General features: G+C 36.7%; 1 protein-coding gene across 1 annotated transcript in view; it reads left to right on the top strand.

The window, feature by feature from the left end:
• The window catches only part of ap3d1 (adaptor related protein complex 3 subunit delta 1), a 93,356-nt gene that overhangs the window by 57,497 nt on the left and 16,632 nt on the right, over window positions 1-19,227 (top strand). Inside the window, exons 16-25 of the mRNA XM_060846581.1 lie at window positions 499-644; window positions 1,455-1,599; window positions 6,324-6,395; window positions 7,418-7,493; window positions 8,192-8,385; window positions 10,343-10,416; window positions 13,236-13,389; window positions 14,057-14,185; window positions 15,472-15,525; window positions 17,227-17,301. Coding sequence (XP_060702564.1) covers window positions 499-644; window positions 1,455-1,599; window positions 6,324-6,395; window positions 7,418-7,493; window positions 8,192-8,385; window positions 10,343-10,416; window positions 13,236-13,389; window positions 14,057-14,185; window positions 15,472-15,525; window positions 17,227-17,301 — 1,119 coding nt within the window. The remainder of the gene's footprint in view (window positions 1-498; window positions 645-1,454; window positions 1,600-6,323; window positions 6,396-7,417; window positions 7,494-8,191; window positions 8,386-10,342; window positions 10,417-13,235; window positions 13,390-14,056; window positions 14,186-15,471; window positions 15,526-17,226; window positions 17,302-19,227) is intronic.

Raw genomic sequence — 19,227 nt, 5'->3', positions numbered from 1 at the left:
TAGCCCTCAGGACCTAAGGACTGCAGTTGTTCAAGAAGTCAGCTCACCACAATCTTCTCCAGAGCCTCCTTGCACACGTGGATGGGCAGTATTTGTTAGCTTAACACCCTATGAATAAATATAAAAAATAATGTAGATGAGATATTTCCCCAGCTAGTTAGTTTAGTACCCTGGTATAAGTAGCCTGAGGTTAAGATTGGGATGAAAAGGAATTTCTTAGTATGTGGTCAATATTTGGAAACCTGTGAAAGTTCAATCAGTATGTTCAAGACAGAAAGCAATTATTTCTGGAGACTGTTGACATCATGATTTTGAACTAGCATGGCAAAATGGTGAGGTCTGTTGTCAGCCATGATCTAATTGATTGGCAGACCAGGCTCACTGAACTGTATAGTCTCAGCTGTTTCTTTATGCAAGTTATTTAATATAAAAATATAATGTGGCATCATTATCATCGAACTATCCTTCTGTGGGTCTCATTTGTTTTTTATTTTTCAGGCTTCTTGTATTCTTCAATTGATAAAATACATTCAAAAACTTCAAGCGAAGGATGTCCCTGTCGCAGAAGAAGTGATGGCTTTGTTTTCTGGAGAGCTTAACCCTGTTGCTCCCAAGGCACAGAAGAAAGTTCCATTGCCAGATGGGTAAGAAGTCTTATTGGGCAGCATGGTAGCTCAGTGGTTAGCACTGCTTCCTCAAAGCACAGAGACCTGTGTTCACTTCCATCCTCGGGCAACTGCGTGTGCAGAGTTAGTATGGGCTCGATGGGCCAAAAGGGGTCTCTGCACTGTAGGAGTGTTAATACCGCTTATTTCCAATGTTTCAGGTGCATTTAACAGTATTGCTATAAATTTGAAGAGCTAAGCTTTTTATTGTTGGAATGATTTTTGCTGTGTTTGAGCAAATATCTGTCCACACTAAAGAACTGATGTGACTGATTGTCAACAGTTTGATGCATTATTTACTTAAGAAAAAGATGAATGGTTCACTTTGTGGTTCTACTATTGTTTTGGTTCCTAAGTGAGTTTCAAATCGTAATGCTATGTGAGTATAATTGTGTTTTACAGCTTTTCATTGAATGTCTAGGGCACTTGCTGAACTTAACAACGAGCCAAGTCCACTGAAATACCTAACTGAACAGATTAGAAAATTCTTGAGGACCGTTCTGAGTCTTCACTAATTTCACCCAGGATACTTCTAGAAGTACTTGTTTGAACAGGGAAGTGTGTGCACATTTGGATATGAGTGACTGCAGACTGTCTTATCTTTATTCCTAAAGATCAAAAGCAGCTGATGCCCACCTCACATTAAGTTTATACATGAGAAATTGTGTCTTAGACGAAAGTATGAGCATTGTCCACAGAACTGTAACTTAGCGTCTTGAGTAGAAAAAATGAGAACATGTATTTGTGTCAAGTGTGGTAAGTCTTCTGTTTATTTCTCTTTCTCTTCAGACTGGACCTTGATGCCTGGATCAATGAAGCACCTTCAGAAAGTTCTTCAGATGATGAAAACCCCAAGAAAATGATCTTCCATGAGGAGGAACAAAGGAATGTCAGGCATAGACAGCCAGAACTGGATGAAGACGAGCTTGCTCGGGTAATTTGTACATTTACATTCTTCGGTTTAGAAAATTGGAACCTTTTGTCTTTCAGTCCAATTTCTGTCAAGTCTCAACCATTCCTTGTTTGCAAATCTTAGAATGCATTGTTTCTACCTCATTTAATCAAGCAGTTTTGATTCTGCCCAACCCAAAGTACTAAGAATTTAGCAGTCACAAGCAATAATGGTGTTCTTTGCATCACCGACAGGACAGTAGTAACTTTTGATCTTTTCATAACAGTTCAAGTCAAATTAAGCATCTCTCCTTTCTGGGCCACTTTGATTGCATCTAATGCCCTTTGTTATGTATATGTTACCTCAGCAATGCATTTGGAGCCGTAAGATGTAGTAGCAGAAGTAAACCATTTAACCCATTTAAGTCTTTTCGAAACACTCTTCAATTAGTTCATTGGCTGATCTGTTAAGCCTCAACTCCATTTTCTTACCTTTTCACAACCGTTGATTCACTTATTGATTAAAAATCTAACTATCTCAGCCTTGCACACCATTCATGACACAGCCTTGACAGCCTGTTGTGGGAAAGTATTTTGCAGATTCATTACCCTCCAGAAGAAATTCTTCCTCGCCTGTATTAAATGGGTGATCTCTCGATATTATTTCCTTTGTTCCTAGACTCTTCCACAAGTGGAAATAACCCCTCAGCATATACCCTTTCAGACCATAGGGTTGTAGATGCTGAAGTAGGTCATTCGGCCCATGGTGTCTACTCAACCATTCATTGAAATCGTGGCTGATGTCATCCTCAGTCCACTTTGCTACCTTATTTACATAATCCTTGATCCCTTACTGATTTAAAAATCCATGTCCTCCTTGAATATTCTTACAGACACCGCCTTAAAGCCTTTTACAGTCAAGAATTTCACGATGCACTAACCTTGGAGGAAAACCAACCTCATTTCTCTATTACATATGCGAACCCTTATTCTAAGGTTATTCTCTCTGGTAGTAGACTTGGTCGTGGGGAAACAACTTTTCTGCATCTAACCTGTCAAGGCCTTTGACAACCGTAGGTGTTTGGATAAGGTCACCTCCTATACTTCTGAACTCCAGTTAATCCAGGCCCCAACTTCCTTTACCACTTCTTTCCAGACCTGTATTAACCCAGTGAACCTGGATGGTCTCCAATGCCAGTATATTATGTCTTTGATAAGGGACTAAAAGCGTTCACAGAATTGTGGTTGAATTAGTGCCTCGTGTATTTTTAGCAACACTTTATTTTTAATTCCATTCCCTTTGAAATAAAGGCCAACATTTAATTTTCATCCCTGTTTTAAGTAGGAAACCTGTATGATAGCTTTTTGTGACTAATGTCGAAATGCCCCAAAATTCCTGTTTTGCAGCTTTCTGCAGTCTGTCGTTTTTAAAAACAATTCAACTCTTCCATTCTTTCTGCCAAAGTGCATAATCTCACATTTCCCACATTATGGTTTTGTCCACTCACTAAACTTCTGTGCATGTCGATAGACTGTCATCTTCACATTCGCAACTTATACATGTTGCCAACATACAGAACCTATCTCATTCCATTAATAAGTATCAGGTTTCAGCCAGTATTAAATGCGTCTCTTGAAAATAAATTCTTACGTGATTGCACTCATGCCTCACCCCTGCAGAAGCTTTTATGCTTATGATGGCACTCAAATTTACTCTGATACTGGAACATCCATGTATGTTCAACTGTCCAGCAATTACCAAGTCCAAAACAATTCCACACTTTTAAACCTGAAACCATTTAATTTCCATACCTTGTACCTGACTTCTTGATGGTCTTTGGTCGTATCTTGTGATGAAAGGTGTATAATGTGTATATATAGATTTATCATTTTCTTGGAAGTTGGATTTCAAAATCAAGACACATGGGTCTTGTTACTTCTGAGAAGGGCATTTTAAAAAAATGCTCAGGGTCCTTCTGGAGCAGTGACAAAGTCCAGCATTTTGTCGAAAAGCATATGTCACAGGTCCTTGTCATGTTAATGGAAATATATTTATACTGTAGTGTTAACAAACAGCATGAACACATAAGGACATTCGTTTGTTTTTCCATTCAGAAGAATTGAGTTTTGAGCAAGGTTTTTTTAACTGTTGAATTCAGAGGACACCAAAGTTGAATTCACAAACTCCTTTTGGTATTTCTTCTAATGAATAATTGAGGAAGCAAGTCACCTCAGCAGCAAGTTTTCTTTTCAGAATCGATCAAACCAGGAGAGTTAGGTTAGAAATCATGTTACTGTGCAGAAAGATGCCATTTGGCTCATGCTTTGACAAGCAAGATCATAAGTGATTGAGACTGGGCAAGTGTAAGCTCTGATTTGTCAAAGTCTTATCAGCAGGTCACTCATTCAATTGTTTCTGCAGTCCACAGCTGAAGAAACTGTTGGGAGTCAGTTAAGTAGAACCCTAAAGATTTGAGCAAGGGGTGTAACTTCATTGGACTTGATTCTCTTTAATCAGGAAATGGATTAAAACATAGTTTTGCTGTTTAATTTAAATATTATTTCTGTTTGCTGTTTAGCTTGGTTTATCTTTTTCTTATTTTGTACAACAAACATTTCTTTTGACAAATGAAGTATAATGTTGTGTGAGTATATTTCAATGACTCACGGCCATGTTAACTAACTAAATGATAATGAAACCTGGCTAAACAGATTTTTTATTAGATCTGATTTGTGGTACTATCAGCTAGCATCATAGAATCTGCAGACCATGTGCCACAAGGATTGTTGCTTGGTCCACTGCATTTATTATATAAACAATTTAAATGTGAATGTAGGAGGTATGATTAGTAAGGTTGCAGATGAACCAAAGTAGGTGGCATAGTGAACAACAAAGGAGATTCCCTCAGAGTACAGTAGGATCTTGATTAGATTGATCAATGGGCCAAGGAATGGCCAATAGAGCTTAATTTAGATAAATGTGAGGTGTTGCATTTTGTAAAGCAAACCAGGGTCGAGCTTGTACACTTAATGATAGGGCCCTAAGGAGTATTGCTGAACAAAAAGACCTTGGAGTGCAGGTGCATAGTTTGTTGAAAACTGAGTCGCAGGTAGACGGTGGTGAAGAAGGCATTTGGCAGGCTTGACTTTATTGGTCAGGGCATTGAGTATCAGAGTTGGGAGGTCAAGGTCATGTTGCAGCTGTACAGGACGTTGATTAGGCCGTTTATGGCATACTGCATTCAAATAATGTCTCCCTGCTATAGTTAGATTAGATTAGATTACTTACAGTGTGGAAACAGGCCCTTCGGCCCAACAAGTCCACACCGACCGCCGAAGCGCAACCCACCCATACCCCTACATATACCCCTTACCTAACACTACGGGCAATTTAGCATGGCCAATTCACCTGACCCGCACATCTTTGGACTGTGGGAGGAAACCGGAGCACCCGGAGGAAACCCACGCAGACACGGGGAGAATGTGCAAACTCCACACAGTCAGTCGCCTGAGGCGGGAATTGAACCCAGGTCCCTGGCGCTGTGAGGCAGCAGTGCTAACCACTGCCACCATGCTGCCCTAATTTGCTGTGCAACTTGAAAGAGTTCAGAAAAGAATTAGAAGGATGTCTGCAGGGTTGAAAGGTTTAAGTTATAGGCTGGGGCTATTTTCCCTGGAATGTTAGACTGAGGGGTGACCTAATAGAGATTTATAAAATCATCAGGGCGTGGATAGGCTGATTAGCCTATGTTTGTTTCCTGAGATGGGGAGTGCCCAAACTAGAGGCCATAAGTTTAAGATGAGAGGGGAAAGATTTAAAAAGGACCTCAAGGGCAACATTTTCATGCAGAGGGTGATGCATGTATGGAATGAGCTGCTTGAGGAAGTGATGGAGGCCGGTACAATTGCAACACTGAAAAGGCATCTGCATGGGTATATTAATGGAAATGATTGAGGTAAATCCGCCAAATACTGGCAAATGGGGCGAGGTTAGATAATTTAATGTCTGTTCGGTGTGGATGTGTTGAGCCAAAGGGTCTGTTTCTGTGCTGAGGTTCTATGGCTCAAAGACTTATTCACAAGTTCTTAGAACTATGTTAAACTCCCTTTCAATTCCAGCTGAACAAAGAGTATATTGCTTAGAATCCCATTTTAAGTCATTTCCAACCTATGTCCAAATTCTCACTTACGTTTGATTTTGTTTTCCATTCTTCTGCATTAACTTCAAAATAAATATTCTGATTTTAAAAATCCAATGTCTTCCCCTTCCAATTCTAGCTTACTCTGCTTCACCTGTCCTTTGGCATGCTACTAGTTATATTTTGTTTAACAGTTTCAGCCATGCTGAGTTTTTTCCCTCACTCATTTCTTCAACAGCTTGTTTCTCTTCATTTTGAACTGCTGCAACACAGATTAGTATTTTGTCTCCCTCCACTTTTAGACTTAGTGGTCCATTGTACTTCTACCAAAGGATAGTATGTGCACTGATAGACTTTATGTATGTTATAAAGTCTATCATGCAATGTTATTGGAGTGTCTTAAATTCAAGTTCTTAGTTTTTAAGGTGCACATCAGATGTTCTTCTTCATGCCTGTTACATTGACCTTTAAAGCTTTTCAGGCCGAGGTTTTTTTAACCATCTTCTTTCAGACTATTTTGCTGTGATCAATCATTTCTGTGGGAGTTATAAACCTAGAACCTTTAAGTTGGTGTCAAGCTTCAAGTAAAATGTAATTTGTGATTTATAAAGATTTGTTTGTTTCCTAGCGGCGAGAAGTAAGGAAACAAGAACAGGCAAATAATCCATTTTACATCAAGAGTTCTCCATCTTCTCAGAAGGTGAGTTGGTCACCTGTAATTTCGTACTACCTTGTAGCTTTTCCTTTCAATATTGTGATGCATGTTTACTCATTCTTCAGTTTGGTAATGGGGTGGGGAGGCTTTGTGTTAAAGTGGATGTTGGATATGGTGTCTGTGGTTTTCTCTTGTTCAAGTTACCTGATGAAAAGAAAATATGTTGAAGTCCTCTAGATAAAAGAAGAGCCATTCTCTAACATCATGATGGAACAAGGCATAAGCAGTTGTAAGCCTAAACCATATAGATTCAAGATTCCTTAGCTAATATGAGCTGTAGCAGTATTTTTGCGGTATGGCGTTGGCGTTAAAGCCTTTGAGCTGAAAAGGAAAATTAAAATTACACAGGATTTCATCCCAAATGCCACAAATGACTTAAAATGTCAAAATGCTTTTGGGCCAAAATACTATGAACTCAAATTTTGGTCTTCAATCTTGACTGGTATCCACAGCTGCTGGTAGTTGATACTTGGACAAGTTTCAAAAGGTTTGTTGCTTCCTTGTGGGCATTTTTCAACTAAGGTGAATGCCTGTAGGAAGAAAGGGGGTGACCTTTGGCATGTGTAGAACATTGCCAAATTTCCAGTTGAAATTAAACAGATACTTTGAGGAAATAAATTTGCAGGGTGACAGGGATGCAGTTGGAAATTGGAACTGACAGGATATTCCACGAGGAAGCCAGCATGAGTTCAATGGAGAGAAGAGCCTCCTTGTTTACTGGGATGACTCTGCGACAAGTTATTTTCAGAAATGACATTCATGATATAGGAATAATTGTTATAGCTTATTGGTAAGAAGACTGACATCAGAATGGATAAAGATCAATTTATAGTTAGTATCTTTTGTTCTTTAAGTATTTACTGTTTATGCGTTGAACTGAGAAAAGTTAAATTTGTGCATATGAAATTCTTGCATCATTGTCATTATTCTAAAATAACTCCTTGTAGGCAATGAATACAGGAATGGTCTTGATTGATTTCATGAACAGCTGCTTTTTTTTATTCCAGAATTACCAAGACGCCAGTGGCGTTGATCATATACCTGTGGTGCAGATTGATCTTACAGTACCATTGAGAGTACCAGGTAATTGATAAAATTATTGCAGTTCTCTAGGTTCTGTCTATTGCATGTCAAGTGTATTTGCAATATATTGCACTGTTAATGTTTTTTATAATGCATATCTGTAACTATGTAAAATCAAAATAACAAATTCCAGTGAAGCTGCTGTCCCCCAAGTCCAAATTTTCCCAATATGTGGTCATTGATCTGCCATTCCTGATGTATTTACTAAATACATTCAGGGAGGAATGTTGTTTTTTAATCAGTCACCAGTACCATTATGCATCTCCTGTGAATGGGCAAGTCAGAACTGTTTGGCACCAAGTTAATGTGTTGCAAGATCACAATGGTTCGTGATAGTGGCAACAACTGAGCAGAGGGATAAATTAGCAGTTGTTGTCCACAATATTATTGTATTAATTCAGCAAACTATCTGTATGCTGTTTATTCAGTGTTTGAATAAATGATTAGCTGATGCCAAAAGCTTTCAAAAGGATGCATATGGCTGGCAGTTTCTATTTTGGGAAATTGTTCACTTATTGCAGAGGTCAATTTTTTGGATAATTGTAGCAGCGGAGTCAATGTCAGACTTCATTGCGTGTATGAAATAAAGTAAACTGGTGGAAATGGATCCATGCAGTCTCCCTTTTTCTTGAGATTCTTGAAACAGCTATAGTCATGTGTAGCTCAGATGCAGTCATCTGTTATATTTATGTACACAGGAATGCCTTTGTCAGATCAGTATCTTAAGCTGGAAGAAGAACGCAGGCAGCAGCAAAAGCAGGATAGACTGAAAAAGAAGAAAAAACAGAAGAAAGACAAAGGCAAACGTCGCCATGATTCACTTCATACTGAAAGTGATGAAGACATTACTCCAATTCATCACGTTGACATTATCACAGAAGAAATGCCTGAGGTTAGTAGTTTACTGTTCATCCCTGTTGTCCTGAACTGCTAAAAGCAAGGAAATTTAGATAATTGACAATTGATTTGACACAACTGAAAACAAGAGTACAGTATGAGCAGTAGATTGACCTTTAAAACTTGCACTAAAAACAATTTGCACACTTGTAAAAGATCACATGCGATTTCTCTTGATGTTGACGTGTTTTAAGTTATTTGAAATTGCACACAATATGATTAATGTCAACTGTGGTTTTCATTAGCAATAGTTTGTGTGAGGGATCAAGTTAGTGGAGTTTTGAACATTATTGTACTATTTTATGTTTGGATGAAATCCTAATCAGAGTGATCTTTGTCAGGCTAATCTGTGAGATCACTTCTAATTCTTCAAATGTTTAGGAATTCCGGTATTTCCACAAGAAATTGCTTGTGGGTCATTTATTGCGTGCTGTTTGGATAATGTGACCACTGTAGAATTGGTCCTTAAAAGTAATTTTTAATGAGTTCAAATTAGCTATCTGCTTGAATCGCTGCTCACAAAAGTTTTCTTGTGTAATATTTTGACAGATTTATCTGAAAATGATGTATCAAGGCAGTCTTTTATTTCCCTTTACTCTATCCTGAATGCTCTTGATCTCATTCTTTTGGATCTGGATCTTTCATTCCATTTGCTTTCTTGTATTCTTGCTGCATCTCAATTTCCTGCTGTCATAAATGCACTCTGTTGCACATGCGTTTGCATTTGCACTCTGACTCTGATTGCACTATTGTGAAATACTGTTTCTCATCCTGTTTTTGTTTTACATTTTCTTTTGCTAATGCTGGTGTGCTTGTCTCACTTTAATTTTAGTGAGCTAAAGGAAACTTTTTACAACTTAGATATCTTTTAGTATCAAGAAATTGTTTTTTGTTCTAGGCTAATTTGTAAGTCAACATGTATCTTAGGGCGTCGATTCAGGTCAGAAGTTGATGTTTTAATGGGGAATAAAGACATGACAGACCAATTAATTACATAAAAGTAAATTTAAAAAAGTGCAGACAGGGAAGATTTGATACAAAAGCAGAAATTGCTGAAGAAACTTGGCAAGCCTAGGAGCATCTATAGACAGAAAGCAGAATTAACATTTTGAGTCCAGTGACCCATCTGAAATCCTTTGTGGCAATGTAATATCTCCATGTTGGCAGACTAGACCTAGCTGGTTGGCAGGGTGATATGAGGAGGATGCAGAGATGCTTTGGTATGATTTGAGCAAGTGAATGGCAAATGAACTATGATGTGGATAAATGTGAAGTTATCCACTTTTGTAGCAAAAACAGCAATGTAAATTGTTATCTGAATTGTTACTTGTCAAAATCACAACACCCACTATTCATCCCTTCCCTCCTGCTTGGTCGGCCTAATTATTTTCTTTTTCACTATTAATGCACTCCAGAATATTCCCATCAGATAGTTTATAAATATTTTGGATGGGTTTATTGCCTTTATTCAAGCAGATCATTCTCTAGGTCTCAGTGTAATGTGTTTTTCACAGATTATGTCAAACTAATTAACATAGTACTCCATGACTATGTGTCATTCTCTTAAGTAGTAAATTCTCTGACACTGTCTTGAGTGACATGACATTTTCAAAATGTCTTCCATTGAATTCTATCCTGTAATATTGCTCCGTCATCTGGCTGCTTCCTTATTAGATATAGACATGAATTTGACCTTTTGGTTTAACTTAATATTTGACCAAACCCTAACAAATGCAATAGAGCTTATGTTGAAATGAAATTGTAGTGGGAGACATTAGTAACATAACTTTAATAATTGTATGTTTTGGACTTTTCAAAATTTCCAATAATTTATATGGACTGCAATCCATTTCTTCTTGTCTTCAGCTAACTTCATGCTATAGTATTTTTGAATACAACCTTTTATTCTGAACTCTGCCATCAGACTTCTATTTTGTGTTGTTTGCTTATAGAATGCCTTGCCTAGTGATGATGATGATAAAGACCCAAATGATCCATACAAAGCATTGGATATTGATTTGGATAAGTAAGTCTATATGATTTTGTCACAAAGTCAAGTTTTTTTTTTAAGCTATTAGTCTTAATTCTGTTTGCAGCTGGTATTTACAAAAGTTGCTTAAAACAGATTGTTATTGGCTCTGGTACAGCTTTAGGTGATTTACACAAGTGTCAGCTGAGATTCAGCTCATCAGCACTCCTGTCTGAGTTAAAAGTTGAGTTCAAATTTCATTCCAGGAAACCAAAAAACTACGTGATAGTCTGTTGTGACTTAAGGAATGGTGCAGTGTTGGAGGTGCTAATATTTAGTTGAAATGTGAAATTCTGGCAAAATGTGCGCTCAGCTATATATATAAGAGCCCATCGCATATATTGAAGAAAGTCAGGGAAGTTACCCCAACCCCCCAGCATCTTGGCCAATATGTATCCATCAATAAACATCATAAAAGCAGATAATCTGTTCATCACATTGCCATTTTCTGGAGTTCACTGTGAAATTTCCTATTTTGCTGCGTTGCCAAAGCACTTTATAAGCCACAACGCACTTTACGATTATGTAAAGTTATGTAAAGATCTATATCATTGCAGTCTTTTTTTCACCAATACAAGGTCACATATGTACAAGTTGGGATTGTTTAGTGTGCCATGAAAAGTAAATTTTCACTGTCTGCAATGTTCATTCTAATTAATTTTCTTTCACAGATCATTTTGATTCTTGCCCCTATATTTATACATTTTTAACAAGAAAATTGGATTTTGTACATGCTTTTAGAGTTTGAAATTTAAATGTGATTGAAATATGTGGTTTTAGGCTTAGTACCCTTTTCTTGGATTTCTTCTGCCCCTGTCTTTAGATCTAGTTCTATCTTTTGCTTTCCTTGCCATTTTATAACTTTCTCAAAATTTTGACTGGCCATGTTTCCCTCCTGCAAATGTTTGGCTTTGCATTGACTGAGCTGTATGAGCTGACTGTTTTCCTTTTCCTTTTTTTTTAATCATGTATCTGTCTGTCTTCCCCTCAGTCCCATCTATAGACACTTGCACTGCATTTCCCTTGGCAGCTCGTTCATGAGCAAATGTTGGTCGTGGGAAATTATGAAGCACCCATAATATGAAGTGGCATATCAATATTAAAGGGATTTTCAAGGCTTTTTATTGAGCCTTTATTGGTTCAAGTAGATTAACTAATTTTAAAATTACATAATGTCGCATATGCAAGCAACAAATAATTTAACTAAACTTGAAATGTTTTTCTGAAGTTGTGTGGGTGTGTTTTCAACTGTACATACTGTTGAATGCATTACTGTACTTTTGAACACAAGTTAACTCATGCATGTACATTTTGTCCACCAAACCTTTAATACATTAGTCGCAATTCTATCTTTTATAAACTCATAATTGTAACAAGATTACATAACTGGGCATATACTTTTCCATGAAAATGCTTGATTGCAAATGTAACTATAATAGGAAAATATGTTTTGCTACCAGCTATTTTAGCATCAATGCGAAATGTTTTTTTAAATTGTTCCAAAGTGCACACCACTGATCTATGGCTTTTTGAGTTCTGTGATTTCTGTCTCTTCCCTTCTCTCCTTCTGTATTTAATATGCCACTCCAATTTTTTTTTCTGCCATTCTTTCTGTCTTTCTTTCTACTGCTTCCACAACCAACATCTTTGTGTCCCAACAAAAGCCTAAATCCCATGAAAAAAGGAAGGTATGTAAAGTGTAATGCTTTGTGTTTTTAAAATTGTGAACTTCTGAAAACTTGACTTGGTGTTGAGTTTGTGTGTTTTTCAAGATTTAACCCTTTGATGTTTACCCTGTATTTGCATTTTTAAAAAGTTAAAATGTTATGTTTGTCGAAGCTGAATATTTGAAAATCTGAATCTATTATGTAACTCATTTGGCTGAAATATTACAATCTGCAATTTTAGTAGTCAAAGGGTTAAATGAAGACATGATTCATTTGCCTATGATTACCAGTGTTTGGTAAAAATCGTATCAGTGAGTTACATTAGAAAACTGTGGAAAGTTTGAAAGTATTAGTTCTTTAAATTAATCTCCCAAGATATTGGAATGGACAGTTTATTGTGGTTACGACTACTCATTACGTCCAATTTGTTACTTCCTTGTTGCAATTCTTTAATTTTTGTGAAATGGCAATGACGATATTGAGTCCATTTCTCCAATATGGACATAATTAAGAACAAAAACAAGGTTCCAATTTTCCCAGTTTAATAGACCTCCTTGGCATTCTGACCTTATTCAAAATTTGTAAATGCTTTTCACAGTTAGTCAACATTAGCTGTCTGTTGCTTTCTAATCTTAACCAGCTTTTTCATGTTCTGAAGTCTCTCAGGAAATCTGACTTCTTATACCTGTCAATAATGTTAAAATATTTTATCCTTTGCCTTATCTCATAATTAGACTCAGAAGTATCGGTGTTCCATTTATAATTGATCAATGGTTCAAATTGTGTCAATTGTTAAGTTGCCTGATTTAAATATATTACATTGATCTTGTAAATGGAGTATCGGAAAGCTGTGTAACTAAGAAAGCATTCAATTCTCATCAGTAAAATTACATAATTGGTCAGACTTGATCAGTAACATGTTTTCAGCGGGTTCAAGATTTCTTCTGAATGTGGACATGCAAGTATTACACTGGAATTGTCTAGTTACGGCATTATACCCATATTGTTCTGTGAATGGATTGTAGAATGGATTGACTGATTTTGATTAAACTAACGTTATGGAAGGGTGAATAGAATGCAAAACTTCCCCAATCTTTATCATCATGACCTTAACCCTTACTGTCATTTAATTATACAATTATTTTTAAGGCCTTTAACAGATAATGAAAAATTACCTGTGAGAACACACAGAGTAACTGAAAAGAAAACACCAGAGGTTGAGGCTGCCTCAATAGAAGATAAAAGCAAAAAACCTAAGAAAGCAAAGAAAGAAAAAGACAAAAAGAAGGATAAAGAAAAAAAGGTAAAACTGAACTGTTTTGAATTTTGATTAATTTGAGGAATTTTGTTGTTCTCCAGTATTATTTTGGGTAGCTTTATTTAAGACAAAACGGATTATTTTGCTGGAGCAATGTCTAAGTAATAAATATATAAAATCTGAACATTGAGTAGCATCACATAAGAAAGTCAGATTACCGAATAGCTATGAAATATTTCAAGATAGACCTAGTGCAGAACTACAGCACAAACGTAACAAACTTATGATAAACTGTCCATTTGGTTTTAGTGTAAATAATTAATATCAAAGTTAAATTGGTGTGTCAGGATGCAAATTTGAAGTTGAAATTCAGGCACATGATTTGCAGAGACCAGAATGGAAGACCTTTGTTCAACACACAACCTGTGTTAATGATCTTAATATGTCAATTTATGGATGAATTATATGAAACAATAAATAAAACTGCAACCTTGCATTCTAAATTATTAGCCAGCTGAAAATCAAAAGCTGTTGTGCAGTGAGATTCTCTGGATTTTTCTATCTTTTCCATTTAAGCAGCAGATATGAACATACTTATTGATAAATAGGAATTGTGTTGAGAACTTTAGCTTGCTGCCTGGGAGGAATGTAAATACATTCTTCACAAATGTGATTGCTTTATATTTCTGGGCTATCTGTTCTCTTGGTACAGAAAAGTAAAGACAAAGTCAGCAAAAAGCAGAAGTCCACTGAAAGTGCAGAACATGTACATGCTGCACCTGAAGAAGAAATTGTTGCACCTACGTCCAAAGCGGAAGAAAGTGAAAAGCCCACAGGAGAGGTTAGTACTGAAGTGAATATTTTATTTAATTATTTATTTTACTTTTTGAAAAAAATCAGTTTCCCTTAATTATGCTTGATGGCTCTCTGTTGCATGCACCTTCATTTGTTGTGCATTTGAACATGTTATGGTGCCTAATTGCAGCCCTGCATGGGTTTTCACAGCAAGGTGGAACAGTTTGATTTTGTAGTGACAGATAAGACTTTCTAGCTTGCCTTTTGTCATTCCTGCTTTGAGATCGGTGACTCTTCGATAAAGGGCCATCTCTGGCACACACCCCAGTAAAATTGATATCTAATAGAAAAAAGCAATTCTTCTTTGGATTAAGTTGACTTCTAGTTTGATTTTTGCACTGTTGCTCTCCTCTTTAAGTCAAAAAGGTTGTAGGTTTATGTCCTACTCCAATCTTGAGTTGACTTTTAAGGCTGATGCAGCTTTGTGTTATTGTCATCTTTGTGATGAGCTACAATATCAAGTATTGGATTGTTCATGCTGGTGGTGATAGTTATTCTGACAGAAATAAAATCTACCCTGCAGTATTGTCGACTGTGCTAACAAAGAATTCAGCAGCCTTACCTGCTGTTCAGGTACTACGTCTGTTCAGGTCCAGGGCTACTCTCCATCTAATATCCTTGGGCATCCATTAACTGTTTAAAATACTTTATTAGAGCTTTGGAGGCTGACTAACTGTTAGCACACTGATTGCAGCATCTCCCTGAAAGATCTGATGCTCGTGTTCTGACCTAAGTAGTGCAGGTGAGAATCAAACAACTTTGACAATTTTTTTTTGAAAGAGAACATGGATTATAACATTTCTGTAGCAACCCTGAAGTTTTATAAAGGTACTGAGGTAAGGAGTTAAGCAAATTGGCTGAAGGAATAACCATTGCATAGTGGAACAATTAAAGGAAAAAGGGCTGGTATTGAGAAACAAGCGACAACAGCATTTCAAAAATTGTCAAAAAATTGTTTGTAAGTTTGTTTCATCTTTCATCTGGAGCTTAGGAATATGAAAGTGAGAGTATGAGGTTTTGATTTAGAATGTTTTTTAATTTTAAAAATATTTCATTTAGCTGCATAGTAATTTATAAATATAAAGTTTTATTGTTCAACTTAATATTTCAATGTTCCTTTTTCGGAAAAGAAGGTCCAATTGAGTCTCACTCTTTCTTTTATGTTGCTATCTAAGGCAGCCCGTGATTCCCTGAATCCTACAATTTTTAAGTTCTAATTTTGAAATATTAATTTTGATTATAACCTTCCTGGATTTTTTTCATCTTGTTAAGGCATCAGATCTGGACTTCTGGTTATCTCCTGCTCCCGTACAAAGTAAATCACAGGTATGTATGTTCGGCACTCTATTCATCCATTCATCAACACTCATTTTAGATCATGCTCCTAAGCTGAATAGCTTGCAAAGGATTCCATGAAATTTACAACCACATCTCAAATTAATCTGGCCTTATTTTACTTAAGTTTTGAGAGTATCTGTATTTATTCATTGTGAATATGTTTGGAATTGTTAAAAATGTAAGATTACTGACAGTATCCAGTACTATCAGTGCAACTTGTTCTGCAGCATTTCACATCACAACTGTAAGCTAGCTGAATCGCTCTTGCCCATTCTGTGTAGAAACATGTTAAGTAATTATATTTGGCTTGATGTGGAAACAAGTGTTGGACCTTGAGCTGAATTGGGGTGTTTTCTATACTGAAATGGAGTGGACTAAAAATGGTGTTGTGAACTTCAATTTTGGGGTCACTAGTCCCAATCTCAAAAGTCTCCTCTATCCCCCACCTCACAACTGCTCATGATTGAGTCAAGGCTATTTCTATGTTCAAAGTAAAATCAAATAGAATCACAAGTCTTTGGGAAGCACTAGTTTTATAAATTCAATTATTGGAAGATATTAAATTAAGGAAGAATTGTTCCAAGTAGAAGTTTACAATTTTGTCAGGATATTTTAGAGTTTGGGTATTGCTTCCACTCAAGTTGAAAAGTTGAGAGCTCCCTTACAAAGAGATTCATATATCAAACATTATTCTGATAAATCATGAAATTTTGCACTTTACATTGAGTAGCAAGGGCATTTTTTTTCAAGATAGTAGCAAGAGCATAAATGGTAAGTTGACAGCAAAAAGCATTGAAAAGGTCATAGGAATCTGCAATAAATCATTGACATGATTGTCAATTCCTGTGAAAATGAATCTATTTCTTGACAAAGCATGAAAGGACATGGGCAGTAAAGAGGATAATTGTAATACACAAAGTGACTTATGGAAAGGAACAGAATAGTCAGAAACTTTGATTTTTCCATTTTGATCTTTAATGTTTTGAATAATTCTTTTGTGTATGGTTCGCTAATTTTGCTAATGATTTGCAAATTTTGTTTACTTTTAAGTGTGAATTTAGTGTTTTAAATTGTTTTTTTGTGTAAAAAATTAAACGAGAGAGAAAAAGAACTTTTTAACTACCTGTGTTTGCAGATAATAGTCTTTACTTTTAATCTATGCTGAAGTGCTTATGTCTAAACAGCTTCCAATATATGGGACCGTTATGTTTCCCTATTGAATAGCTGCAATGAAGTGAAGGATTTACGCTCTGGTGTTAATATTTCTGTCGGGGCATCATACAGTGATGTGTTAGTTGTGGTACTGCACTAATGACTCAGAAGTTGAATTCAAATTCCATTATGACGAGTAGTGAAATTGAATGCAATAAATCTAACAGCAAATCAAATGTCAAAATAATGCTGTGAGAACTGTCTGGTTATTATAACAACAAGAATGATTTTGTTCTGTTCCTCAAGGGAAAACTATCCACAAGGCTAGTAAGCAAAAGTAGGGGTATTAAATGTAGCCTTGTAGGTATCTCCCACAATCATGGAACAAATGTCCTTGAACCTTGCTGACATGAGAAGGATGATAATATAAATCCTGGTTTACAGTTGCACACATTGATTTCTATTGACAACTGAAGTCAAGAAAAATTGTTGTAAGTGGATAATAAGCAGTTTGAAAATGTTGGTATCTTTTTGTAGTCAGAGCCGCATAGTAACGAAGTGGCTTCTGAACCTGAAGAGACATTGAAAGAAAACAAGAAGGAGGAGGATGCAGTAAGTATTTAATTTAAGAGACTTAGTTGGCATCCAGCTGTGCTTTAAACAAAATACCTCTGAGGGATTTTTGTATTATTTTGGTGCTATTCCGTTAAGTATAAATACTTTCTGCAGTTAAACAGGTTTAGTTAGCCACCCTGTGATTCTTAGGGTCATGTTAGAATTTGTCCTTCTGTCATTAGTACTTCTCGTCTCAGTAACCTTTGTTAATATTGTACATTCTGTTAGCAGATTTTGCTCCTTTCGGCAGTTGCTTGAAAAAATGTATTATTTAAAGTATCAGCACTTTTTTTGTGTAAAGGGGAGGCAATGGCCTACTAGTATTATTACTGTACTCTTAATGTTCTGGGGATTTGGGTTCAAGTACTGCTATGGCAGATGGTAGAATTTGTAGTCAATAAAAATCTGGAATTATGGGTTTAATGACCATGAATCCATTGAATCCATGTTGATTGTCTGAAAATCCATCTGGTTCACTAATGTCCTTTAGAGAAGAAGACTGCCATCTTATCTTGTCTGGCCTACCTACCCACAGCAATATGGTTGACCCTTTACTGCTCTCTGGGCAATTAGGGATGGGCAATAAATACTGGCCCAGCCAGCAATGCCCTTATCCTGTGAATTTAAAAAGTAACTGTTAAAGTATTAAAGCACCATTTAAATATAGTGTGCATGTAATAAGTTTAGCATAACCTTTGGACTGCTGTCATCTTGTTTTACAAAAACAAGTTACATGTATAAATTATTTTTAAAAATATTGGCGATAAGTTGCTAACAAGTACGTATTGGTTTCGAATACAGTATATGGCACTTCAATGGTAAAAGTTCAGAAGGTCAACACTGTCATTACTCACGTACCCTCTAATGTCCCAAAAGTGAAATACTACAGATATTGGAATCTGAAAAAAGAAAATGCTGGAGAAATTAAGTCTGGCAGCGCCTATCAAAAGAGAAACTCAGTTAATGTTTCAGGTCTGTTGTGATTCACCTTCTGAACTAAAACAGATTGTCGGAAAGTGATAGATTTTATACTATAGAATGAGGTGGGGAGCAGCAAGGGAAAACATCACGAAACAAAAGTAAAAGGAATGGTTATGTTTGTAGAGTACATAGATCCAGATTGACGCCAGATTACCACCCAGCAAAAAAAAATTGGAGGATTGGGGTCAGAGAACTAATCAAAGTGGAGGACAGTACATGGTCAGAAGTTGATGTTGCCAGTATGGAGTCCAGAAGGCTGTAAAGTGCCGAAGTAAAATGAGGTGCTGTTCCATCAGTTTGTTGGATTTTGCCAAAACAATGCAACAGGCTGAGGACTGAAATGAGAGCACCAGAGCAACTTGGTGTGTCAAAATGACAAGCAACCAGAAGGTGGCGATCATGCATGCAGATTAAGTGGAAGTGTTCTGCCAAAAACGTCACCCAATTTACATTGTTTCCCTAATGTAGAGTAGACCGCATTGTGAGCAACAAATAAAATAGACTCGACTGAAATAAGTACAAGGAAATTGCTGCTTCATATGGAAAATGTGTTTTGGGCCTTGGAGAGGGAGAAGGTTCATGAGCAAGTATTACACCTCCAGTGATTTCATGGAAAGGTGCCATGGAGGACAGGGGAGATTCAGTAATGAGGTGACAGAATGGGTTAGGGTGTTGCAGTGGGAGCAGTGCCCTTGATGTAAACTCTTCGCGCAGTTGCTGCCAGACATGCTTAATTCCTCCTGTGTCTTCTGTTTTTATCTCCCTCTCATGATCCTTTGCTGTGTGCAGCCCATTCATTGCATTTCTTGGTCCCTCTAAGGTGGTTCTGTCTGTGTGCAGAAATATTAGTGTACATTTTGTTTATTCCCTGCACAGTACTTGTCTGTTTGCCATGCAGCCACATACCAACACAGCTTGAGGGCAATCTGGTCATGCACCATC

This window comes from Hemiscyllium ocellatum, chromosome 28 (assembly GCF_020745735.1).
Source record: "Hemiscyllium ocellatum isolate sHemOce1 chromosome 28, sHemOce1.pat.X.cur, whole genome shotgun sequence".
In the NCBI taxonomy this organism is placed as follows: domain Eukaryota; kingdom Metazoa; phylum Chordata; class Chondrichthyes; order Orectolobiformes; family Hemiscylliidae; genus Hemiscyllium; species Hemiscyllium ocellatum.
Note: the sequence above shows the minus strand (reverse complement) of the source record. Positions and strands in the feature narration are given on the sequence as shown.